Consider the following 27177-nt stretch of genomic DNA (forward strand, 5'->3'; position numbering starts at 1 on the left):
GGAGTCAGCCTCAATTTATTCATCTGCCTGGAAATATGTCAAAAGCAGTCAAACGCTAGGGGAAGAGCAATTACAGGCAAGGTAGCACAGTAACCCTGGGTTGTTTAGTTATGGGGCTTGATTGCTGTCTTCAAGTTTGGAGCACTGGTATCCACATAGTGTTCCCCACTTTGGCAGGCACAGCAGACTGTGTCCCTGTATACTTGGGGTCAGCCCTTCTGTTTATGAACCAGTAAAAGAAGGCTAAGACAAAGAACTTGATTCTCCACATTATGGGGACCTGAACATCTGTAAAGGACATTGTAATGTGAACTTTGTCTCTGGACCCACCCTCTCTGCAATGCCCTTTATAGACCAGGTGTTGTAGACTTTGCCACACACAACCCCAGGAATACCCTTCTAGGCTCCCCAGCATTGTCTAAAAGTTTGCCTCCTAAGATCTGATAGCCTCATGAAGAGCACGCTCCATGCCACATGCTGACTCCACCCTTCATGCTCCTCCTGCATCCCTTCTGTAGGCAGATTCTTCACTTTTAAGTCACACCCCTAGTTCTAAAAATAACAGGAAATATCATTGCCCTGCCTTTGTTATGCTATGTTTCCAGGTGACAAACTTCAGAGCTGATATTTTTATATATTTAGTGGGAACATTTGCATGTTAAGTTCGGATCTTAAAAATACACCTAAGCAATCCTTACAAATCAGGTGGCGGGGCCAGATGCATACCTCTTCCCTTATTGGCTACCTACTTTAATCAGGTGCTGAGAAGCTGTGTGCTCCAGGCCTGGCCAGGCCCTCTCTGACAGGAGTGGCCTAAATCCTTAATGGTCATTTCACTGTTAACACACTGACTTTTCTTAGGACATGGATCATGGTGATTCAGTTTGTCTCAATGGGATTCAAGAAGGAAGTTTCCTTTACACTTTACTAGTGATATAAGAGATACAATGTGTCTCAGGAAAGACCCCTGTGCTCAATTTTTTGGTTTTGATGTTCTCCTTGTGGACCTCCTGTTCTCTCCAGATCTTACTATTTCCCACTTCTTTCATAAGATTACCTGCATTCTGCCCAAAGTTTGGCCATTAGTCTCAACATCTGCTTTGATAGTCTGCAGGGCAGAGCCTTTCAGAGGCCCTCTGTGGGAGGCTCCTAACTTGTTTCCTGTTTTCTTCTTCTTTTGACCAAGTACCATGCATGGAGATAACCTAGAACCCCTGCACAGATGTAGCCCATGGCAGTTTAGTGTCCAAGTGGGTTCCATAGTAATGGGAACAGGAACTGCATCTGACATGAACTGATTGGCCTGCTCTTTGATCACTTCCCCCTGAGGGGGTAGCAGCCTTACCATGTCACAGAGGAAGACAATGCACCCACTCCTGATGAGACCTAATAGACTAGGATCAGAAGGAAGGAAAAGAAACCCTCCCCTACCAGTGGACTTGGGGAGGGGCATGCTTGGAGAAGGGAGAGGAAGGAAGTGATTGGGAGGGAACTAGAGGGGGGATACAAAGTAAATAAAGTGTAATTAAAAATAAAATAAAATAAAAATAAAAAAAGAGATATAATCCTTTTCCTCTGTCTCTAGATGATGTTTTTCGACACTATAACGCAAAGGCCGTGAGAGCAGCAGTAGGGTGACACATGAAGCTGAACACAGTCCTAAAGACGTGAGGAAATGGAGGTCTGAAAAAGGTTGTGGAGTGTCTCAATGAGCCCATTTGGGACTTGCCCAACACCCACAGTTCTTGTGTTCCAAGACACTAAGTTCTTATAATTTTGCTCCCTCTCCACCCCAGGGGAGGGGAGCTGCCCCTCATAGCTGACAGCACCAAAGTTAGTTCTTGGTTGTGGATTAATGACAGAGCTTAGCTGACAGCTCACTCTTCTAGCTTTGTACCGCATCTCCACTCCAGTTAATATACAGCTTGTTCAACACAAACACTTAAGAGCTAGCTACCTCTAACTCTGTTTGCAGGATTTATAGAATTTAAAGTCAAACCCTTAACCTTGTAAACAGCAAAACCCAGCTCAAGTAGACAAGTACAGGGAGGGAAACCTATGCTCTGAAGTTTTGTTGAGTTCCACTTGAGGTGAGAGCAAAGCAAGGGACCACACCATGAGGATTTGATCTCCAGTATCCCACTGTGATAAGGCCATTTTTTTTTCAGACAGAGTTTCATGTAGTCCAGTCTAATTCACTGTGTAGCCAAGGGTGACCTTGAACTTCTGATCTCCTGTTTCCACAGTGTTACAGGTGTATGCCAGCACACCCAATTCTTTATGTGGTCCTAGGAACTGAACTCCAAGCTTTGTGCAAGCAGTCTACCAACTGAACTCTGTTTGGTCCTACAATAAAATTCTTAACCACAGCAACTATAGCTGAGAACTTAACTGGTCTTAGCCAGGCTCTGCACACACCTTCTATCACACATTCATTACAATTAAGCAAAAGAAGTTAGTATTTCCAATCCATAAGTCTGAAAATCCAGACCCAGTAAGGCCAATAAAATCTCCAGTCACCAGCTAGATCTGTGATCTTTCTAAACAGATGCACAAAATCCTAAATCACATTGGGATCTTCCCGAAACTGAATTATGCACACACCTCTGCTTCTTAAGAGCAATCAAAACTTCACTTCATAATATTAACAATAGCAAACTATAAGAAGAGACCCAGGCGACATCAGTGGAAAAACGGCTGTGTAAATTCTGGTACCTAATGGTACCTGTTGGTATTGTGTGGTTCTTTGAATGATGCAGCAGAGCCGTGTCTTATGCATGAAAGAAAGCCCAGTGATGAAAACGAAATGCAGAACGATATATCTGGCGTGTGCCACTTGTTAAAGCTCTGCATATGTGTCCACACAGAGGAGGAAGGGAAAATGTTCTTTTACAATCAGGCTGTGGTCTGAGGAAATGCAGAGTCTGGCAAGAGAAGGGAAGACTCCATCTACACTGTGTAGTAAAGTTACAGGAATCTGAGGATTGTTCCCTGGCAACTGGAGAGCAGAGCAGGGCGTCTTGCTTCTGGCTGCACATTAAAATCACCTGGGGATCATTTGCAGCCCCCTTCCCAGGCTGAGAAAATCGGAGCCTTGAGGGGGTGGGGCAGACCCAGGCCCGGACAGGCCTTGCAGTTCTTCAGGTAATTCTACTTCGCAGCCTGTGCTGAGCATGGCCTCCCAGCACTGGAGGAGAGAGTTTTTGGAGCCCCTGCTCCATTTCAGGAGTGTGAGGACCAGTGGAGAGCAGAGCAGCAAGAAATGCCCATGGCAGGGGCAGGCATCGCATTTTTGTGGAAATCTAGTTATCTAATTGCAGTTGTTTCCCGCTCTGTTTCTAGGGTTGTTTCTAGGGTGTCTCAATCACCAGGAAAAAAAAATCCACAAGTAATAATCTCTGCTGTGGGTGCTCGGGGGAGAATGAAAGACACTCAGTAGTGTGAGACCCAAACCCAATGGCTGCCTGGATTAGTAGGCCACACAGATGAGGAGAATGACTGGTCGATAGCCTGAGGTCTTCAGACCCATTGAGGAAAGAGCTGGAGGACTCTCATGCTGGGCTGCTGATGGAGGAACTGTTGACATTTTAATTGGATGACACAAGATTGAAGAACCAAAATAGAGAGTACCAATACTTAAAACTTTATAGTTAAGTCTTCCATAATATATCTAGATGCTTATTCTAAAATTTGAAAACTTATTGGCCCTCTATATCTATGGCTTCAACCTAGTTTGGATTTAGAAAAAAAAAAATTAACAGGAACAAACCTCACATAATTCCCCAAATTAAAACTCGAGTGTGTATAGGTGAGCACTATGCTGAGTCCACCCAGATGTGTAGGTGGGCTGCAGCCTCCGCCAGCTCATCCATCTTCAGACTCTCTCCACATTCGATGTTTGATGGTTGTTCATGCTCATCTTGTTCATGCATGTAGTTGGGTCTATGATACCCGTGTCTAAACTGAACATGTACAGACTTTCTCTGATCATTATTCAATATAGCAAGACAACTATGGATCATCTAAATTGTCAAGTGACAAAACAAAGCTAATTGAAATATACATATATGTGAGATGGGAAAATGTCACACTATCTTACATAAGGGATTTAAACATCTCAGATTTGAATATCCACAGATGATACAGAAATCAATGGGCCACAGAAGCTAAGGGACAGTAGTATTATTAAAAACTGTTAACTCTACAGTTAAGTGCAATAATGTTCTTGGGTGAATTTTATTATCTTCTATCCAATACTACAGCCTTTCTGGCATGAAGGATGCTCTTAGAATGGAAGACTAAGTCCATAGTGGAGACCTAGGTCATGCCCTGCTACCCTGCACACACACGGTTTCCTAAATGCCATGTTTTCTTTCTGTCTGGTCATTCTTTCTTTCTGCTTGTAGTACATTCTTAACTCCTTTAAGGTGCACATAGGATGCATTTTCTGAATTCTTACATGTCTAAGAGATCTTACTTCAGCCTTCAGATTTGATTAATAGCTTGGCTGGGTATAGAATTCTGGATTGGAAATAATTTTCTCCCAAGTTTGAAGGTATATAGCTTTTAGCCTCCAGTGTACAGATGGGAAATGTGACATTTCACTGATTGCTTTAATATGTTTTTTTTTTTTTTTTTGGCTTTTGTTCTACTTTTTTTTTTTTCTTGCATGAAAACTTACAGAATCTTTCCCGTGTTCTTGGTTTTCAGAAATATCACACCTCAGGAATTTTTTTCCCATTAATCCTCCCTGACAGTTATCAGATGCTTTCAACCAAACTGGTAGACTTCAATGCTGAAATATTCTTTCTAATATCTGACTTTCTGTACTTTCCATAGTCTTTATGACAATCTAATTGGTTCACAGACCTTGTAAAGCCATCCTCTATGTCTTTTTAATTTTAATTTTTTTCTTAAAATGTGTTAAAGTAACATTTTGGGTTCTTTAAACCACTTGTCTTTTCTCCCTAGAGTGGGAAAACTGACTTGCCCAACTGGTGAATTTGAAGGAAGGTCAAAAGGCTTTTCCTTCCTTCTTTGGCAGGAAGCTTAAAAAAAAAATCTCCCAAAAGCAAAGCAAAAACCCTGTTGAGAAAACATGCTATGTATGGCCAACCCTACAAACCAGCCAGCAATCCTGCATGAGCTGCCTTTGAAAGGCCTGGAGAGTCTACACTCTGGGGTCTGCATGGCACTATGCTGCATGAAGATCCGCCCCTTGCTGTAGGCTTTTCCCAACAGGGAAACTGAAATGTTTGCTTCATCTATCTGATCATTTGGTTCCTGGTTTCCAACCTGTGACTTGTTGTGGATGTTTTCAAACTCCACTATCAGTTGGGGTTTTTGCTTTGCTTTGGGGAGATTTTTTTTTTTTTTTGGCTTCCTCTTCCCACTTCCTATTCTCTTGTCATTATTACTTCAAGGCTTTCACTTTTATTTACAGACACTACTATTTTCTTCAGTCTCTTTGAGAAGACTCATCAGACTTTGTAAAAATTTCTCCTCTCATCGCTAAATTACTTGGTTTAATTTGGGAGTCATTTCCCATTTTATTACACACTCTTCCATTGCACAGCTTGTCATTTTTTTAAACTATGTATAAACACTGTTTTCCACTTTTGCTCTCTTTCTTTTGTAGGAGAATCAATTGCAATTATTTCCTCTCCAGTGTGAGACTGACAGCTTCATTCACAATCTCAGATCCATACTGCCATTTTGTTAGGTCCCCCATTTCTCTGTTGTCTCTTGAAATCTCTCCTAAAAGCTCTCATGCTCTCTTCCATCCTTTACTACTCACTGAAAGCCATTGGGATAATCCTGTGTGAGGCATCTCTAATCAGTCATATGGATCTTTATATCACCATACTGGCCAGCATGATTCTTGATGTCTCCCTCTGCCACTACATGTCTAGATCCTATCTGACTTTTACTCTTTGGTACCCTGTCACCACAAGCTTGCTCTGGTGCTACAGCTAGAGACTGATACCCAACCAAGGACAATGCTTTGAGAGGACCTAAAACCCTGGTTCAGATTTAGTTCATAGACTCAGTATCCAAGTGGGGGGATCCCTAGTAAGGGGAACAGGGGCTTTCTCTGGCATGAACTCAGTGACAGGCTCTCTGATTGACTCCCCCAGTGGGAGCAGTCTTGCCAGGCCACAGAGGAAGACAACGTAACCAGTCCTGGTGAGACCTGATAGGTTAAGGTCAAATAGAAGGGGAGGAGGATCTCCATATCAGTGGACTAGGGGAGGGACACAGGGGGAGAAGAAGGAGGAAGGGTGGGATTGGGAGGAGATGAGAGAGGGGGCCACAGCTGGGATACAAATTGTAATAAACAATAATAATAAAGAAAAAAAAGAAAGATAGATGAAGTAGAAAATTTCAAAGGACAGCAGCACTCTTTTTTTTTTTTTCTTTTTTCCTTTAGCACTAGCACAAAGAACATTTTTAGCTCAATATATAACTTTTTTCTAACATTCTCCAATAGGGAGTGATGTTAAAAAATCTTCTTTAGCATGCCTTCATGAAACGCTTAAATATTTGATTTTGAGGATTTTTAGTTTTCTTTTAAACTTAGAATCTATCTGTTTTCTACTTTTAAAATTTAGTTTTTTAAACTCCCTTTTACAGAAAGGAATTCTAGATGTTAGCAACCTATACCACAGAGACAAAATTCTGAATGTTAAAAGAGGAAGAACCATAGAAGGACACACATGCATGCACACATCATGTAAAAAAGTCTATTTTGCCCAGCCTGGTATCAGAGTATAATGAAAGGGCACAATATTCATCAGGTTCTTATGTTATGTCAGACCATGTTAAGCATTTTCAAGCAGCTATTTTACTCAATCAACAAAAGCATCTAAGGCATATCATCACGCCCCCACCTCACTTACGAACGCTGAACCCCTACAGGCAGAGATCCGAAGGCAGTAAGTGAGATGTGTAGGCAGCCAATATATGATACCCTGGGCTTCACACTCCCTCGCTAGCTTCCTCATCCTGGGATCTAGGAAGCCCTGGGCACCTGTTGCCCAGTTTCAGTGAGTCAAACACTTTTCTACATATAATGTCTGAATATTTGATTATGTTTTGAAAAGAATTATTTTGCCAGTTCTAAGAACAAACTTCTCTCAAGGAGAAGGTTTCCTACATCAGCCTTTATGAAAACAGAGCAGAGAGAACTGTGAGGGTGGCCTCATCAGATTTTCTTAAGGAACATAACAGTATTTCTTAGCATGCATTTCGTCAAGCTCACAAATCTTGGGATTGTGTCATATTAATTATTAATTATAAGGCCATCTATATTATAATATATAAAATATTTGCCAGTGATCAACCAGCCTTGCCTTAGCAGTCGAATATAGGATTTGTTTCAGGTCTCCATGTGGTTACCTCACAAATGAAAGCATTTGAAGATGTTGTTAGTGCTAACAGCCTTTAGTTAGTTGTGTTCCACAAAGCAGCTAACATATTTTGGGTCCTATCGGTTTTCCTGGGGAAACACACATTAAAAACACATTATTTAATTTCCAGATTGGCTTAGAGCCAAGCGCATTTATTACCAATTAAAGCCTTTTGACAGGCCGACATCTCTAAGATAGGAGTTACTAAACACTGAAACAATTTATATCCTTCAACTGTACATGCGCTGGGGCTAGGGAAGCCAGGAATATTTATTAGAAAGGTGCGCTTAGCTAGCCAGGCCAGTGTTTTATTAAGTTCAGTAAGGCACTGTGATTTCTTCAGTTTGGTCATCTATTAAAAGCGGTGCCTCTCGGTGGGCTTGCTTAGCTGGAAAATACAAGGTGTGGCATCTGTATTTTCGGGCCTTGGCATCACTGTTGACCAGCCATATTCACAACAATTCCAGTTGACAAATGATACAAGTCTAAGACACATTTTCTAATAATACAACTTCCGTGGGACTGAAAAATTTTGTTAAGAGTTATCCTCTGTTTGAGAACTTTAATTTTGGTTGGGCTTGGAGTCTTATGATATAGGCTTAGAGTCCTGTGATACAAGGAGACAGACAGTGTATCAAAAGCATACCAATTTGGGATTTAATGAGACAGAGGCTGGCGTTTACTCAGAGTTTTTCGAAATCTGAGTTTTTAATGTTCTGCATTAGGGGGATGAACTGGAAAACACAGATCTGCTAGCTGAACTTTGTGCCCTATAAAGATGCAGCAGGTTGTTAAAGGGAAGGTCAGGATGAAGAGGAGGGGAACAGTTTGGCTCTGCAGTACAGTTTGGTTTTATTCCTCCCTTGTCCGTTGATATGTCTTACTTTTTAAGAGTGGTATTTCTTTTTTATCGTATTCCAGTTCTCTGAAGTCAGATCCGTTATTTGTTTATTACCTATTTCAAGTGATATCAGGGGATCTACTTTCTGATATCTTTATTAGAACTTAGATTGTTGCCTTAAGGTTCTTCTTACAAGTTACTCAACACTGATTTTATGTTTACTTTGGAGGCATTTCCTGTTTGCTGTGTCCCATCTCTCCAGATGGCCACCTGCAGGGCCTTGGTGCTCTTCCTTCTCAGTCTCTGCCTGGTACTTGCTTGAGCAGAATGCTGGAGGCCTTCACTCAAGAAGGTCCTGCCCTACAAAACGCTGGGTACAAACTGAAGTAAGATCTTCGAATCCCTTCAGTAAGTAAATACAGTCAGTTTGTGTGCTGATTCTGACTGCACTATGACACCCACGTCTCCTCATACATAAAACGTAGTAACAAAGACACCTAACTTTTAGGTTTTCTTGAAACCTGGTACGTGTGGGTGGGTATCTTGTTTTCTATGTTAGGGAGCCTTCTGAAGGCTGTGTTCAAGTATTAGAGACTCTTGCTTCCCATTTTGCAATGTTAGTTAGGGAGCCTGTTCAAGTATTAGAGAATCTTGCTTTTTGTATTGCTGCAGTCAGGTGACATCTCTAGCTAGAAATTGCTCATGATTACTATAGACAAGGTTAGCCTTTATCAACATATTTGATATTTATTTATGCCTATTTATTTAATTTATCTATTACGTATTGATAACTATAAATATTTATATATTTCTATAAATATTGATATTTGCTATCAACATTGATATCATTAAACACCAATATCAGCACAGTTGCCACACGCTGTTTTGTAATTGTTTAGTCAGAAAGCGAACTATAACCATCCTCACATTTATAATGATTGAACTAAAGTGTTGCTTTAGTCTTTCCAGTAACGTCCAAATGTCTCGGCAGAGTATTTAAAGATCTCTGTATGTCACAAAGACACGTGTGCAGCTTTTGCTCCATTAACTCTGTCAGTGGCTCCTCTGCAGAACTCTAGTCATTTCTCACCTTTACATCTTACATTCCATTAACCCTAAAGGGGCTTTCTCTAGGGGAAATCTCTTATCTCTAGCTTGTAGATTTGTGTGTGTGTGTGCGCGCGTCCGTGCGTGTGTGCGTGTGTGCGTGTGTGCGTGTGTGCGTGTGTGTGTGTGTGTGTGTGTGTGTGTGTGTGTGTGTGTGTGATCTCCTCAGCTAACAGACCCTACTCTGGTATACCACTAGGTGCGCCTTCTCTTGTACTTAAACGCCACCATCTTTCTGACCAAAAGTTAGTTTCCTGGTTTCCTGTGGTCATGCTCTTCTTTTCATACTCTTTTTCTTATCTAGCTCAGTACCCCCCAAGCGTGTTTCCCCAGGGAGCTTTGACAAGTTCCCTTTTGAACTAAGACCAGTCCAGTAACACATACTGCTTTCAGACTTGCAGTGTAATTCACTGAAATTCTGTGACTCTCTTAAAGGAGATCAAGTTGCTTAAACTGAGCTCACAATGACCCATGGTGAGCAATTCCACTTTAAGACAACACTTTCTTGTTAAAAATAATCGCTCCCTACAATGAAGGAGTCTTCATTGTAAAAAATCAGGTGTCCTTAGGTGTGTGGAGTTATGTATGTCCTGGTCTTCAATTCTATTTCATTCATCAACATTTCTGTTTTTACCACTATACATAATGTAATATTTTATTACAATACCATGTTGTTTTTATTACTATAACTTTGTAGTTCAACTGTGATGGTGATAGATACAACAGGGGTGAGCACAAAGTCTCACCTCCAGCTAAGGTGGTATTTGCGATTAATGCCTGCTGGGCGAGGGAAATCACTCCCCCACCCCCCCTTGTAGTGACACTGGGTATAGCATTCCCACACCAGGACAAGCCTCACACTCAGGAGTAGTTGACAGATACAAAATGGTCTCTATGTTTTGTTCTTTTGTTCTTGTTGGCTTTTTTTTTTTTTTTTTTACTTGTTTTTGTTCTTTTAAAGGAAAAAAAAAGAACAAAGTTGGGTGGGTAGGGTGGAGAAGGAATTGAAGGAGTGGAATTTATGATCAAAATAGATTGCATGAAAAATTTTAAAAATAAAAAGATTAAGCTAAAGCAACGAATAAGCACATGCTCCTTGTAGGAAGTCTGAGGTGAAGCTACCAGAGGAAAAATGTCGTCAGCAAAGCCACCTTCTAAAACCAACAGTTGCCATTTTTTGTGCTTTTTAGTTGTTTTTTTTTTTTTTTTTAATAAAGAATTACTGTTTATTTTTCTACAAATTCAAAAATAGAGGCAGTATGGAAATCTGAACATGTGTCTATAAACATGCACAACTGTGCTTGAAGCCCAAGCCTGGCCTCTCATTATCACTTGACCCTGGGTTAGTCACCTTATGTCCTTGAGGGCAACTTTTCACCTGAAAGTTAAAAATATTCATGCTACCTTTTATTCTGATTAGGATTTGGGAAGCCCCCACTATAAAACACTTCAAAAGACTTTCTAAATAACAGTTCCTGGCTTCTCTTACCTGAGTTATAAACAACTTTGACTCCACTAATGGGAAAGAGACATTTTCTGAGCCCTACTACATGTGAGAAGCCTGAGCTATCTGCTTATATTTATATTCCTACACTTTGCATATTTCATTTAACATTACATCTGACAAAACCAGTGAACAAAGTCACAGTTATTGCGAGATGAATACAAAGGTGAATCTGATATTGAATTCCATGGATTTTTTTTTTTTAATGTTTCAGTATCATTCGAGACACATTTTGGAAATATTTTAAATATTTTAAAAGAATTCTGTTGTGGAAATTCAAACTGTTATGGAAATTTCTAGAGTTGTTGAAGAACAGCTGTATTTTGATTAGATTGATATTCTGATTTTGATTCTCTTAGGAAAGTTAATAAATAAGTGTGATTATTTCTTCTTACAAAAGAAAAGAATAATTTAAAATCCCTCTGCAAGCTCATGAAAGAGAACAAATGGTGGCTAGCAGGCCCAGGTATCCCCTGCTGGCCATTCAGTAAAACTCATCTTAATATAAATTGCAAGTCTTCCTAGTGGAGCCTCTTCAGACTCAGCTGAGAAAGAACCATCTTAGGCCAGAAGAGCTTCCTTCCTATTCTATTTAGAACCAGAAAGCCAGATGCAATGAAAGGCCAATCTCAAGTGAACAATGAAAGAAGGAAAATAGTGATAAAGTCTTTTAAAAAACATGGTTAGAATGAATGATATGATAATGCAGATTTAGATAGTAGTACCAAATAGAAACACATGAAGGTGATCTACTCAGCTGTCATAATAAATTAATTTAGTTTTAGTTGTTAGGGGAAATTGAGACGTGAGTTGGGGTAAATGGCACAGCAGTGTTGGGTTGTGACCTTAGCACTGGCTAAACACGGATGTCTTGGTACAGATGACTTTTAGTTCAAATAAAATATACTATCCTCCCACCCCCACCATTGCTCTCAGTTTTTGAAAGTAGATGGTGCTCATATCAGACAATTTAGAAAACACTAAGAAGCAATAGAGGAAAAAACAAACAAACAAACAAACAAAACCAAAACACCGAGCTGCTGTTGCTGTCAGCCCTGGGAGAATGAGGTTTTCTAGAGCTGGGTGAGTTGGAAACTGCTCAGGAGGACTGCCTTCAAACAGGACCCAGCCTGTTTCCATTCCACAGATCTTCCGCTGGTAAGAAGGGGGAGTGGGGACTAACGACCGCAAGAAGAGAATTAGAGACGCATGTTTATCTCAGTGCATTTGCTCTCATTAAAGTTCATATTCGCTGACATCACACCTCTCTCCTTGAGGAAAGCCTGCCCACCCACCATTAATTAAAGCCACATTTTTAAAAGTCCGTGTGTGCACTTTCATCCCAATCAAAAGTAGCCTCCTAAGTTTTGTGGAGTAGGCAGAGGAGTATCCGAGGCCCAACAGCTGTTCACCTCTCCTCCGTGAACTCATGTGATTCACATTAAAACACTTGCAGGACCTAGCATATAATAGTTAAGATCTGTTATTCTGAAGATTAGAACTGGTCACAGTTTAACGACCTATTATAAAAACTCAACATATATTTGAATCAGTTGACATTCTTTTGGATACAATGTAGTGACATATAGCCTATCTTTCAGATAGAAGAATCTAAATACTCCCATTCAAATAATTAAGCAATGTGTCTTGTCAAAGACGCCACACTTTATAACTTACACGTGCTCTACTGATGTCAAAACAAAGGTCAGTATAGATCTTTCATCTAACTCATTGCACAAATGATACTCACCAATAATAGGAGTGCACAATCACAGTCTAGATTCTTGGCAGTGGCAACTATTAAGTTTACAATTTCATGCAAATAAAGAATAAATAAACTTAATATTTAAGTTCAGAAAAGGTCCTATTTGTAAACAGCTCAGGTCCACTCATCCTATTTCATGTGCTATGAGTCCCTTTTCCCCAACTTCTTTTAAACTAGATTGGCTCTTCTCAAGAGCCCAGTAAAAAGATTTCATCCAAACAGATCTGTATTCTTTTTCTATGCTGTTTCTATGTCTTTCCCTCCTCCATATTTCTCAATTTTATGCTGATCTCTCTTCACAAATTAATAGCAGGCATATTTAATGTTTTACTGACAAAAGACAAATCACGTCTGTTTCCTCTGGCAATTAGATAGTCTTATAGTAGTTCAGAACAAATGTTTGTTTATCTCAGCCGTTTTCAGCTTTCTGCCCAAAGGCACAGATAACAACACTCTGGCTCTCTTGTTATTCTGGTCAAGCTGCCACTTAAATAGTCCAACCTCGCCCATCAGAACATAAGCATTGAAACAGTTTAATCCGAGGATCAAGTACCCTGGCCTAGGAGTTAAACCTGAGTTCTAGTTCTAGTCCTGACGTTTTGGTGAGTACCTCAGGACTTCAGTTTCCTCATCCACCAAATGGGTGTTTGAAGGTGATTTCAGACTAGATTCCTGTGGACTACCAGGTACATCAAGATAAAAGGATGAGGGTTTTTAGTTCTCTTACTCAGCTAGAACAAAACAAGACAAAACAAAACACCCCCCCCCAAAAAAAAAGGACGTGTAGGTAGTGCTGGGTGTGACTCCAAAAGAGAGTATCCTTGAATTTAGGAGAAGCCAACTCACCATGCCTGGTGAATTGCTCTAATGGAATATCTGGGCACTGACGCTCCATACTATTGCTTTGTGTGATAAAGAGCTATCTGGCAAACGATACCTTCTGCGCTATCCAGCAGGGACCATAAAACACTTGACTCACCACACTGCTCAAAGCAATGAGTGGACTTCGTGAGCTCACTGTGGAGAAGAAGGTGGGGCATGGGTGGGGGATGTCTCAGCCCTGTTGGTGGTACTCTTTAGAACAAGTGGCCCTGGGCTGGGAGTTGGTGGGAAGCTGTGACTGTGCAGCATTTAATCAACTAGGAAATCTTAAGATAAGGTCTGCCTCAGTGAGCGGCAAGGCCACAGGGCCTGGAATGAGCAGGACCGCAGGCCATACCTTCCTCCCAGCTCTGTTGTTGTGAAGGTTCATCAGGGCTCTTGCGTCCTTCCCTTTCCGTTCCTTGGCATCTACAAATGCACGTGCGAACTTGATCCCATAGTCAATGTTGTCACTGCAGCCTCCCCAGTCGAAGGTGCCTTTGCTGTCCTTGGCACTTCCTTTCTTCTTTGGATCACAGGAACAGGATTTTAATTCTCCTTGGCTACAGGCCCTGGTGATGGCAAATACAACTCCAGCTGAGGAGATGGCGTAAACAAAGGCAGATTCCCGACTACCTGAAACAAAAATGCTTTTCTTAAAAGTGGCCAGAGAGCTTCTCTCAAGTGTTCTGCATTGCTTTCACATAGTGACCTTCTTGATGTCTCATCTCCTATGGTGTTCTAGGATTCTTTTCTAGATCTCATGTCATTTTTCTACTATGAATCACTTACATTTAACGTAGGATTTGGTCCATTTAAATGTCTATTGGCCAATTCTTCTTAAATACAGAGTAGAAAAGATAAAAGATAGCCTTGCTCCTGGTTTCATCAAATCACATTCACTCCTAACCCTAGATATCCCAAAAGAGCGGGCATGAGTCATCTTAGTTTCACCATCTATAAAACAGTCTGAATTCTACAGTTCTATCATTCATTCCATTGAAAGGTTTAGAAGTCATGATATCACAGTTTGGAAAAAAAGCTGTCAAGATAGACACTGTTGCATGCGATTACAGTCTTGGCTGGGACAGAAGACTGCTTGAACCCAAGAGTTGGAGGCCAGAACAAAGAAAAACACTTCCAAACCTCTAGACATTACTGAGGACATTAAGAAAATTTTACTTATGGACAGTGAAATACTGAAATCAAGAAAATATTGGGGCTAGGATGGGAAGAGAGTTCATTCAGCCACCAGGCCCTGGCATTGACACTGGAGAGCTGGCTTGCCATCAGTTTTCACAAGGAATTGAAAGTTTGTTGAAAATGATATGTAATATCCTTGGGTTGCATACTGTGTCTAACTGCTAAGGTGATTTTCCTTTCTTCTGGAACACCTGCACTGATCATTGGTATTGGGTCAAAGACAGTGAAAAGCTTTTGCTTTGGTTTCTCTGGAAGGAAACAAATTTACCGCCTATAATTAGACTAGGGCAAGAACCCTTTGGGGGCTTTCGTAGACTTGTTCTTTATTAGAGCGCAGCCTACTTTCACTTACAGGCTGAGAGGTACATATTTCAGTGCAATAACTACATTAAATTATTTTAATAATCTGTAGTAACTCATAACACGGTGTTGTGGTAGAGTGACAGATATAAGGCTCTTTAGGGTCTGTGTGCACCTCATTTTTCAAGTGGAACTGTATTTCATTGTTATTAGCATGGCTTTTTATTAATGGTTGCTGCAGCAAATATATTAACAATCAAAATAGAAGCTGGACAAGCTAATGCCCCTGCAAGGCAGAAAGCAGAGAACCGTTAGCCGATTCAATCTGTCAAGACCAGTGTGACTTTTTGAACCACACAGCTGGGAGGAGGGCTACTTTTTCACATTGAAGCCTTGCTTGTTTCTATGTGTCACTCATTGCTACAGCTTACTGTGTACCCCTTGCAGAATTTGCTTTGCTAGTCTCCTTATTAAAAACCATTATTAAGAATGTACATGGTACTAAGCTTATCCCAGCCTTTCAGGAATATCTTCCTACAAAATTCTAGCCATCAAGAAGGGAACCAGTTATTTCGAAGGACAATTACTTAGATGAATGTTTGCCATAAGTAGCAAGCAATGCTCTTGAGACAGGACTGGAGGCCCATAGGAACTGTTTCAGCAGTCCCAGCGAATGCTATAAGGCTCACACATAGATGAAAAGGAATCAACAGGTGGTGACTAACATGGCTTAATTTTATCCACTGGCTTTTAGATAAATAACACTTTCATTATATATTCATTTTTATAGTTTTAAAAAATTCCTTGCTGATAGTTGTCTGTTTTATCATTGAAAGTCTAGTTTGGGGTTTAGAATCCAGTATCCATATTTACAGATATCAAGCTAACATATATACATAAAATATACATGATATCAGATGAGATATATGTGAGTAATTAGCATGCATGCTTAATGTATTTACCACTAATATAGTTTGAGCAAGAAATTTTATAGGTGAGAAAAAGCATGGAAGATGTGGATCATAGCATGTTAGGAACACACAGTATTTTTGAAAGTATTTTGAGAGGTTTTTGAGATACAAACTTCATCCTCAGGCAACAATCACATTGGCTTGTTGGCTCAACCCAAAACAGTAATTTTCTGTAATTCTAAAAACAAATTTCTGAAGAAAAACATCGTCTTTCTAAATGTTTGTTATTGGTCGAACACGTTAATTAATGTCTAGATGTTTCTTGAGATAAAGATGTTGCCCATGGACTTTGTTTTGCCTCCAGATGTTGCAGCGTCACACAGAAAAGGACTTAAGATGTTTTCACTTAAGGGTTTTTAGATGATTCACTAAAATGTTATGTGTGAAATAGTAGCACATTTCAAGATCTGGCTTCATCACAAAACAAAATTTGATCTTGGACTTCTTAGGAAAACCGATTCTTTTTCAGATCAGAACAATCGAAATCAAGCCCTAATCTAAATGGCGATGTGGTTGCCTCCGGGTCTGCTCCTGCTGAAGCTACTGTCATTTTAGGATTGACATGAATTGAGCCGTGTCAACGGGGTGTACAGGCAGGCTTTGTTTCGTTTGGGAAGATTTTACCTGGGAAGGCAAACCACTGAGCTGGAGTTTCTTGAGGGTCATGGATTGTCCAAGTCTTTTCAAAAACGCTTTCTTTTTTCTCCTATTTTACTTGCTTGTCTTCTTTTGTCTTTTCCTCTTGAAACTTACAACGATGAACCCTAATCTTTCTTGTTTTTTTGTTTGTTTGTTTTTTTTAATATACCTATTCTAAAACTTCAGAGGTATCTACTTAAAAGACTATGTCTGGGTTTTCCCTCTACCTGTGAAAGAGTAAATTCCAAATGTTTTAAAATGTTGCTGTTTCACTCTGGAAGTCTAGGGCACAGGAGGCAAATGTTCCCCACTTCCCTATACCCATGGCTGCTATACCCAGCAGTGATGTACCCTTCAGCTTATCTTCCATGGTCATCTAAAGGTACATTTAGGTTTCTAACAGAGAGTTCTTCACAACTCTAGATTGAAATTTCTCTCTAAGTAATTAACTGTAAGACGTCTTTGGATAACTTCACTGAAATTTCATGATTATTTCCAGGATAAGCTGCTGGCACGCAGAATTCAGCCCTCTGCAAAGTGATACAAAATCACCACTGACAGTTGCAGGGATCTGCAGAAAGGTCTAGGAAGAAGTTGGCCTTCTGTGAAGAGTGGAAAGAAACCATGTGATGTGCGGGTTTTAAGTTCTGAGCACTCCAGCAGAGTGCTAAGCCTCAGCTGGAGGAAGGACCAACTGGCTCCAATCCCTTATTTACCAGAGACCTCAGACTAAGGCACTTTAGTTTTCTCCCTTTACCATCTCTTCTCTCTCAGTGACCCTGCAAGTATTCTGTGAATGACTCCTCAGCTTTGGAAGAGACGCCATGTTTTGGATCATGTGTTGAAGCTGCTTCTTTTTAAGTCAACGACATGACTCAGCAAGAAGAGGCTGAGTAGAGTCTCTGGAACCTTACAGTGATAAGAGAGAACCAAATCTCGAAACTCTTCTCATCTTCACAGGCTCCCACTCCTGCCCAGTAATAATAATACATTTAAAAAAAAAATTAAATTGCTTCCTCTAATTAGTAATTTAAAGCCTGTTTTTTCACCCCACCCATAAACAAAGGACTTAATGGATCTACACGTTATCATTGTATAAATGGAAGCTCCTCTAATTTAAATCATTGAAAAATCTTTCTATATTAATAAGGAAAAAAAAACAATATAGTCCACAATGACTTGCCATAGCCATTTGCAAATTCTCTTTGACAAGGTCCAGCACTAATTGATTTACTGGTGAACTAACCTAGAAGAAGTCTTAAAATTCCACTAGGCTGACATTTGCTATTATCCTTTCAAAAATTTGCGATGTCATACCGAAACTCTAAAAGGAATGCATAAGAATATAGTTCTTAAACTAGAGAATAAAATTGCAGAATATCACAGTAAATTAACTTTAAGGATACTCTAAGAGTGAGAGTACTACACCCTTGGGGGATTTTAGAGACATTCATTTATGCATTTGGCCTCATAAAACCCTAGGGCTGTGATGATGACATGATAGAAACACCCTCCGTTAAGCATTACTGAGTGAATAGCCTGGATGATTTTCTTGGGAATGGGAGGGAGCGGGGTGGGCAAAACCAAGTGTAAAGTTCTCTGTCTCTGTCTTTGCACACAAACTGTTGTACGTCTAGTCAAATGTCCCACTAACAACTGGGCAGAGTTATTGCTCGGAGAACGCGACTCCTGCCAGCTTAATGGATGAGTATTATTTGAAAGTAAAAATTGATTTTAACTTATTTCTCTGATTATATGCTCATAGATAACTAGCTTTACGTTACTTTCAATATTCAGACACTTAACGGCTCTTATCTAAGTAGAAAAATTTTGTCTTTTTCTAAGTGAAAAAGAAATCTCTGTATTCAACGTTGTTTGTCCTCTTTCAAAAATATTCCTCCTGCCAAAAATGTAGCTGGAAAAGCAACAGGGTCTCACAACAAGTTTATCTAGTCATTCATTGTAACGAATGAATGAGACCTACAGCGTTGATCAGGTACTGGTTAGAGTGCAGAAAACACAGGCTAGTCCCTGCCCTGTGGAGGTAGTTAGAGGTGGTGAGGTGAGGTTTGTCCCCACTTCTTACAAACATTTCTTAGTGTATTTTCTATAATAATGGCAACATTTGACTGATGAAAGGTTTCTGCATACTATCTTGATCTTCAAATCAAACTCTTCGGAAAGTTTCAAGCCCCAGAAAAACGTTCTTTTTCTTAAGTCAGAAGAGTCCTGGGGTTGCTTCTTTCTTTCCAAAGACAAAGTTTGACCCCAAAAGGTCATGCTGTGTTGAAGTGATGGACAAAGCACAGAATGAAAAGTCACCAGGTAGAACCATTCATCCTGTAGCTTCTCAACCTGCTCTACCAAAGGCATTAAAGGGAGGAGCTAGTTCCTTGATCGCCACAACTCTCATCTCTGGAAGACGATATTGGCACCATACAGCACAAACTCACTAAACAGGATGCCATTAAGGATGAACAGGGACTTTAAGCACAGGTGCAGGGAGGGCCAGGAGCAGGGAGCTGGGGTAAGGCAGGAGACTCACTTCGGAGGAGGACCCGGCCAAAGAGGCTGTGATCTCTGTCCAGGGTGTTGCAGTTCCAGCGGTGCTGGCGGAACTGGTGCTGGCACTCTGCTGTCCACTCAGCCACACCCAGGCCTATGGCACGCATCACGTCTGGGTGTCGGTGGCACAGCTGACGCTGGCGGCTCACCAGGCCTGGCACATTGTCACACATCACCCTGGAGGAGCCACCTGTAGCTCTCATGTACCTGTGAGAGACCAATAGAAAGGCAAAAATGATGTGGACAGGCCCGGCTTGGCGTTCCCCGGGAGACAAGCACTCAAAGCGCTCCTTGAGTGTGAGTTACTTATACTCTGGTAACAGCTGAAGGTAGGGAGTCATTTAACTTTCATTGAGTGCAAAAGCAGGCAAAGGGAGCATGGCCAAATGACCTGGTCAAAGCTGCTTCCAATAGAAGCAGATAGAGGGATGACTACCTCCTGAGGTTGAGGCCACCAAACGATACTGTAGACAGAGAGGCAGAGGCAGTAGCGTTGTGAAGATGGGGGCTTGAAGGGGGTGGGGGCAAATGTTTTTGGGAGAACACAGAATTTCAAAGACGACTGCTTTCAGTGGTGCCATATGTCTGCCTTTGGCTTTGGAGGAAGCTGACCTTTAGAAGTTCCTCGCTCCCATTTGTTTGACCTAAATGTCTTCAAAACTGCCAGCATGCATCCTATTAGCAGCTGCTGGGAACTGATATTGCATTTCTAAAGAATCTTTAAAATGGTTTCATTTTCTAGCTCTTTTTGGCGTTATTAGAAACTTCTTTAGAGGAAAAAAAATCTTCCTATTGTTATCACAAACACTAAATATTTGAAAGAAAAAAAAGCCCAACATTATAGCTCCATAAAGTACTTTTGAAAAGAAACTTTAACAGCAAAATTACATCATTATCTCTAGGCAGATGTTCTTCATTATTTGTGAAATGTTTAAAAAGGTACCTTTTATACAGGCCAAACTGCCATAGATGTCTTCTGAAGCGACCAAACAAAGTGAATATCTTTTTTTTGTACTGCCATTATTTTATATGATCATAAAATCACTACAGCTGTGACTTACAAAAATATATATTTAAGTGACAGCTGAGAGACAACGTGACAAAATGCCCAAGCAATAAATTATGTTTATATACACCTGGAAACAGAAATAATCATTTTATTGAAAAATGGTTAATCTGATAAATCAACCTCTGATTCCATGTCAGCCTAAAGGCCTTTCTGTCCAACGGGCTTAGGAAGGAGCTGAACACTCCCCCCACCCCCCCATCAGTGCTTTGCTCTGTTTCTCTCAGTCACTCTGGTGTCTAACTAGCCCACTGACTTTGTCCTGTGTTTGGCTGAGATCCTCACTGCTGTTGCATAGGAAAGGATGTGTGTGTGTGTATGTGTGTGTGTGTGTGTGTGTGTGTGTGTGTGCGCGGTGGGGGTACGGGGAAGGTGCATTGGAGATAGCCAATCTTTCTGCATTTGTATCAGAATACTTTAACATCTGCTCTGGAACTTTATGTACAAGGAAGTTACAGAGCTCTCAACTCCATTTCTCTTCAAGGTCAGAAAGTTGAGAGATAGGGATGATTTCGAGATAGGCAGAGAATACGCAGAATAAACCATACATCAGTATACAGAGACAGCAGCAGAGTTAAGATTTAGGAGGACAGTTTTGAGCAGGGTAGCATCTTGGGTACCTCAGTCCCGGTAGTTTTTCTTCAAGGCAATAGTCCCTACCTGGAGGCTGCCTCACTGGGGTGAAGTACCAGGAATGTGGAAGGACGGGAAATAATCCAAAATCACAGGCTTCAGGTTCTACAACTCCAGCTGCCTGGATTGATTTATCTTGAGGCACTTTTCGAGGATGTGTGGTTGGGGGTGGCAGTTGTAGTTTTCAAGATGAATTCTCTCTCTCTCTCTCTCTCTCTCTCTCTCTCTCTCTCTCACACACACACACACACACACACACACACACACACACACACACACACACGAGGTCTCTACTATAAGTAGAGATCAGGTTAGCACATTTCTCAGTGGAATAGGAAATTGGCTGCTTTTGCTGCCACTTAGCTGGATCCAAACAACCAAGCGTTAGAGCTCACAATTGCGGGGCATGTGAATTTTTGGAGTTGCCAAAGCTAAAATGGGTTTTTGAGAAAAGCGAAGGGTTTCAGCTCAGAATGCTGCCATAAGACACGGTTGTTTCAGAATCCACAACTGCCAGGACTAGGAAACAGCCAGGGAGGGTCTATGTGACCAGTAGGTCCGAACTCCCATCTCCAAAAATCCATCAGCACCGCGCCCATATGCGTGGACTTACCACCATGAAGAGCTGACCTCAGGGGTGAGCCAGGTCATGAGCAGAGGGAGCCAGAGCCAGATTCCACCGAGAGGGACGTTCATATTAACCCCCTTGCGTCTACATCAGGTCAGACTCCGTGTGCGGGCGCCATGCGTGCCCGGAGCAGAAGCGCTCAGCTCCGGGAGCGCCTCGTCACGGCTGCCGGCGCCTCTGCGCCCCCGCCCCCCCCCCCCCCCCCCCCCCGCCGCTCGCGTCTGCGGCTAGTGATGAGACTCACTGATAAAGTTTCAAAAGACGAGCCCAGCGAGCGATAAAGGGCAGCCGGGGCCGCCTCGCCCACAGCCAATTCCCCAGGCGCTGAGAGCGCAGGCAGCCCCGAGCTCTGCGTGCCTCCCGCGCACCCTGTCCTTTCGGTTCCCCTCCAGGCGCAGCCAAAGAAGGGGGCGCTGCGCCGGGCGGGGCGTGGGGGGGGCACCGGGTTTTATAGAGGAGTGGAAGATGGCAAGAGATACCTCCGGGTGAGGAGGGGCAGAGGAAGTTGGTAGACCTCGGAGTGGCCAGGAGCATCATCAAGGCAAAGGCACCTTTGTGCAAGTTCCTAGCCAAAGAGCCCCAGGGGGCTAGGGCCACCCCGGAACGCAGACACCCGGAACGTAGCCGTTTCTGGTAAACTGAAGTCCCTGATCAAGCAACATCGGCGGGGGAGGGGAGCAGTGGGGTGGGTGGGTGAAGAGAACACTGCGCATAGGATACAAAAAACCAAAAATGATTTTCAACACTGGGAGATAGTACTCCTGGGAATTGGGATCTGAGTGGGCCAAGTTGAGGACATCCTAGGCCTTGGAAATGAAGACCTCTGGCCTTGATTCCTGTCTTCTATACACGAGGAGAGTGGGAGAGAGGTTGGGACCCAGGAAATCTCATGCAACAGTTTCAGACTAGGAGTCCCTGGGAAGGTGCGTCTTTTATGCTTTTACGCACACCCAGCTCCTTCTAGCGCTGTCGAGGGAGCGCAGTAGAGTGCAGAGGAGCTCCTAGGCAGCCAGGTGTCTGCGCCCGGGCTGGGACTTCATGGCTTTAGCCAGGGTGTCCAACCTGTGCGTCTGGCAGAAGTTCAGTGACCCTGGATCTCAGACCTGGGTCTCCACAGAGTCGAGTTGGGGTTTGGGCCCGAGGGTGGAGCATCTTGAACAGCAACTGGCTTGTAGCCTCGTGGTTTATCACCGGAAAGGAAGACCAGGAACTTACAGAGACCTTGAACTGTTCCATTGCTCTTTTCCTGGGGCGGAGGACCCGCCACCACCACCCAGGAGCGTGTCCCGGGGAATGGCGAGTGTAAAGGGGTTGTAGGGTCAAAGTGTGTAGAGCAGGCGTGGGTATAGGAAAGATAACGGCACTCCCCGCCCGCAGCGCCCACCTCTTGGGCCAGGATCCGCCAGAACGTCCGCTATCGCCCAGCACCGAGCGGTGAGAGGCTGGACGAGGCACACAGCCCGGAGATGCCAAAAACCTGAAAGATGCTGTCATCGCCACCCCCTTCCCCCTCGCTGTCCGTGGCAGGTCCGGCCCCTCCCAGGCTGACCCAGATACATCCCCTTTTGGGTCCGGAAAGGGAGGAGAGGGAAACAAGCACCGCGCCACCCACGACTCGGGAAGAGCAGGGCTCTGCGCCAGAGCTGCTCCATATCACTGGGCTGAGACCCAGAGGGAAGTTCTGCTTCGTCTTCGCTGGGCGAGGGAGGGGGTGAGCTGCTGCTCTGAGGAGGAGCACATGCTGCTGGGGGAGGGCCGGGATCGCTCCCAACAGCATTACCTCGTGTACCTCAATTTATGGTCACCAGCTTTCTTCCTGAAGGAAGCAGAGGGACAAGCTAAAATTTATCTCCACTCGCCATTGTCTCACATTTAGTTTGTTGAAGTCTCGAAGGTTCACTTCCAGCAGTAAATGAAACCAGGCGATAGATGTGAGTTTTGAGGAAGGCAGGCAGGTTACAGGGCTTCCACTGCGGACAATGAAAACGTTAACTTCTTTTGAAACTCCAGTTCACAAGTCCCACCCATCCCAGCAGTCCTGTCCTCACGGCTCCAGGGCTGTTGGAAACACATGGAGTGTGACCATCATTCAGGATCCCTTCCTCTCCGCCCAGGGAATTGTATGGCCAGGAGACCTGTCCTTCAGTTGATGGTGAGGCCAATGGAATGACCTAAACCTGAAACAGGCCTCCTAGAAAAGGATGGGCCATCCTTAGAGCCAATGAAATCCTCCCAGAAGAGCTTCCCAGCAGGAACACGAGGAAGTGCCACATGCCTTGCAGAGTGCAGATCAGTTTTGGTCAAAGGCAAAAGGCTAAAAAAGTTCAAGAGAGGCTAAGCCCAGATGTGAAAAAAGGTCCACCCAAACACCCTTTCTGACCTGTCTGGAGGCAGTCTGGACCAGATGACTGGGCTCTTCCAGATCTGCGATTCCACTTCTCTCCCTACTCCACCCCTAGCCACTCATGACCCATTACATAGTTCCAGACAGCTTCTCCTCAGACCCAGAAGCTCCCACCTTTCTTCCTGTATGCATGGAGTCTCTTAAATGCCCTTGGGCAGGCAGATGGGAAATGCTCAAGGCAAGTAGGAGGAAAGGCAAGCCTTTCTTGTGTTATTAGAAATAAGCATGGTAAAAAGTTAATAAATGGCCAGGTACAGTTCACACTTCATCCTGGCTATAGCAGAGGGTGAGGTAAGAAACGGCAGGATTTGGAGTGCTTTATATCTATCAACTTCATGTTTGAGTTTTTTATTTCTTCAGTAAGAACTCTAAGAATTGACCATAAAATTCACTACAATATACAGAACAACCCAGTCCTGCCCCCCGACTTTTTAAAAAAAGATTAATGTTAGTTTGCTTATAAATTCAGTATGGCATTTTAGCCAAATGAGTCAGTCTATTTTCTTAGTTAGATCCATTGTTTGTCTAATCTCCCAGGGCAGAGAAGAGAACTAATTTACTACCAGACTATCTCCACCCTTTAAAATTGAAGTTACTTCTTCAACTACATGGTCATTTGTCTTTCCGTCTGAGTTAGTTTCTTCTTGAGGCAGTGACCCCAATATAACTATTTCTTTTTAAAAAGATACATTTTATTATCTTAAAGTGTGTGTGTAGGTGTGTATGTGTGCCTGTGTGCCTGTGTGTGAGCACACACATGACTGTAGGAACCCTCAGAGGCTAGAGTTTTCGGATCCCCTGGAGCTGGAGTTACAATTGTGAGCCACTGGTACCGGGAACAGAACTCTGGTCTTTTGGAAGAGCATCAAGTGCTTGTAACCGCTGAACCATGTCTCTAGTCCTCAGTAACCATTTATTAACCAAAGAAAAAGGCATTTAGACCCTCAGTGTGTATTTCAACAAATCAATGCCAAAGAGTTTTGCCCAAGGGTGTAACAGGTACCTGACATTTCATACAGAAGTACACAGACGGCCAAAGTTATGGGGACACCTATCTCTCCAGACTCTGGGCAGTCAACATCACACAGAGAACCTTTCAGAGAAAGAAAATACGTAATATGTCCCTCAACTATCTCGTGGATAGTACACTTTTCTCTGCTGAAGACCATTTGAGGGTGGCAGCTCTGCAGAATAGAACACAAGAAAGCCAGGATTCTCCATTAAAGGAGAGAAGAGTTTGCGCTACAGTCCAAACTCACAAGGGAGACTTTTTGAGTTGATCAGGGATGAGTACCTACAACAAATGAACAGCAGAAGGTATCAGGCAAGAATCTGAAAGTGTAATGAGGAGCCAGACAAATTTTATCACATAGGGCAAATCACAAAACTGAAAAAGACAGAAGAAATTGGAAGATAAATTGATAAAAATACAGTGCAAAAAAAAATTCTTATAAAGGGTAATGACTAATATTTCATTATTACTCATTATTATGAAGAGAAAATAAAAACGACAGTGTGAATGACTTCAGATTTCTTATAAATTACAAAGTGAGGGGAAATAGGAAGAATACTGTATAAAATAATGAATCATTAGCTGAGAATTCTATATCTAGTAAAAAATAGTCTTCACAAATAAAAGTCAAATATATTATGTACTCAGGAAAAGAAAAACAAAGATAATCCATTGTTAGAAACTCATGAGAGAACAATTGCTAAAAGTGATTCTTTAAACAGAAGAGAAATATGACAAAAAGAACCTGAAGTGAACTGAGGAGATGGTTCAGTTAATAAAATGCTTGCTATGCAAACATGAGAACTTTGACTTTAGATTCTCAACACCGATCTAATGTCCCAGGAAAGGTAGCCAGACATGGAATTATGGCAATGGAAGATCCCTGGATCTTGTTGGTCCACCAGCCTACCTGAATTGGTAAGCTCCATGTTCAGGGAGAGGCCATATACAAAAAAGTAAGGCGGACTGTAACTGATGAAGACATCCTCGGCATAAACTTCTGGCCTTTATACATGCCTGTACTCTTGTGTACATGTAATTCGTACGTGCAGGTGTGTGCTCAAGGACCTATGAATGAAAACACACACACACACACACACACACACAGAGAGAGAGAGAGAGAGAGAGAGAGAGAGAGAATAAAAAGAGATTTGGATGAGGGAAAAGCAAGAGAAATGATACATGTCTGCGCTGCGTAAATGTCATGGACTACACTAGGCTTCTCCAGGTCTTTAATATATGGCAACAGGGAGACGTTTACCCAGTAAAAGCCCTTGCTGTGTAAGATGGATGACCTGAGTCTGACCCCTGGAACCCACATAAAGGCCTGATGTCATGGCACTGGCACGCATTTGTAATCTCAGCACTCCAACAGGGAGATAGGAGGCAGGAGAATTGATCAGAAACTTGTAGGCCAGAGAAACCCCGCCTCAAAAGCAAGCTGGAGGCAAGAATCTATGCTGGGAAGCGGTCCCCTGACCTCTACACACGTGTCGCAGTACATGCATGCACTCCAACACCAGCCAGTCAGTCAGCCAATCATTATGTTGATAGTTGGAAGCAAAGACTATGAAACTGTGAGATAGGGCTCATGTTATGTGCAGAGGTATTACAGAAAAAGGAACAGTTTAAAAAGGGAGAATAAGGACTTGGTGACAGCTGTCTTCACTTTACTTTAAAAACGGTACAATGCTGATTCCAAGTACAGCAATAAGTTAGTATACAAAACACCCTCCCCACAGGAACTACTACAACACTATACAAATTTTCACAAATACAGTCACCTAACATATGACAAAAATTGAAATCCATAAGGTGGGAGAAAGGTGAAAGATGGTTGAAACACTAATAGCACAAGGAAGAATCAAGTAATAGGATGGTAATTTGACTTTCAACATAAGAATTAATTAATATATAGTTAAATAATATTAGTTTATAATTAAATTAAATAATATATAGTTCAAAGGCAACATTGTGAGAACATGGTTAAAAAATCCCACAACATGTCCATCTATATCTTCTCTACAATAAATTCTTTTCAAGCATTACATAGATAGGAAAACCGAGGCTAGAAAAAGAGAAATGACGCAAATCTAATTTAAGGAAAGCTTAAGCTGACCTATCTCTAGCAAAGTAGATCAGTATATATGAAAGTTACCCAGAGTAATGAGAATATAATACAGTGATTATCCTCCAAAAAAGAAACAGTCTTAAATGTGTATACACTAAATAAGAGATCTTCAAAACATATAAAGCATAATTAACAAAA

The 27177-nt window shown here is 42.1% G+C and overlaps 1 protein-coding gene across 1 annotated transcript in view; it reads right to left on the reverse strand.

Moving 5' to 3' along the window:
- The window catches only part of Wnt2 (Wnt family member 2), a 40178-nt gene extending 18618 nt beyond the window's left edge, over positions 1-21560 (reverse strand). The window contains exons 1-3 of the mRNA XM_055612806.1: positions 21478-21560; positions 19146-19372; positions 13846-14123 (exon numbers count right to left, since the gene is read on the reverse strand). Of these exons, the coding sequence (XP_055468781.1) occupies positions 13846-14123; positions 19146-19372; positions 21478-21560 (588 nt within the window). The remainder of the gene's footprint in view (positions 1-13845; positions 14124-19145; positions 19373-21477) is intronic.
- Positions 21561-27177: the final 5617 nt, after the last annotated feature.

This window comes from Psammomys obesus, unplaced genomic scaffold, assembly GCF_907164565.1.
Source record: "Psammomys obesus unplaced genomic scaffold, mPsaObe1.curated_primary_1811, whole genome shotgun sequence".
NCBI lineage: Eukaryota > Metazoa > Chordata > Mammalia > Rodentia > Muridae > Psammomys > Psammomys obesus.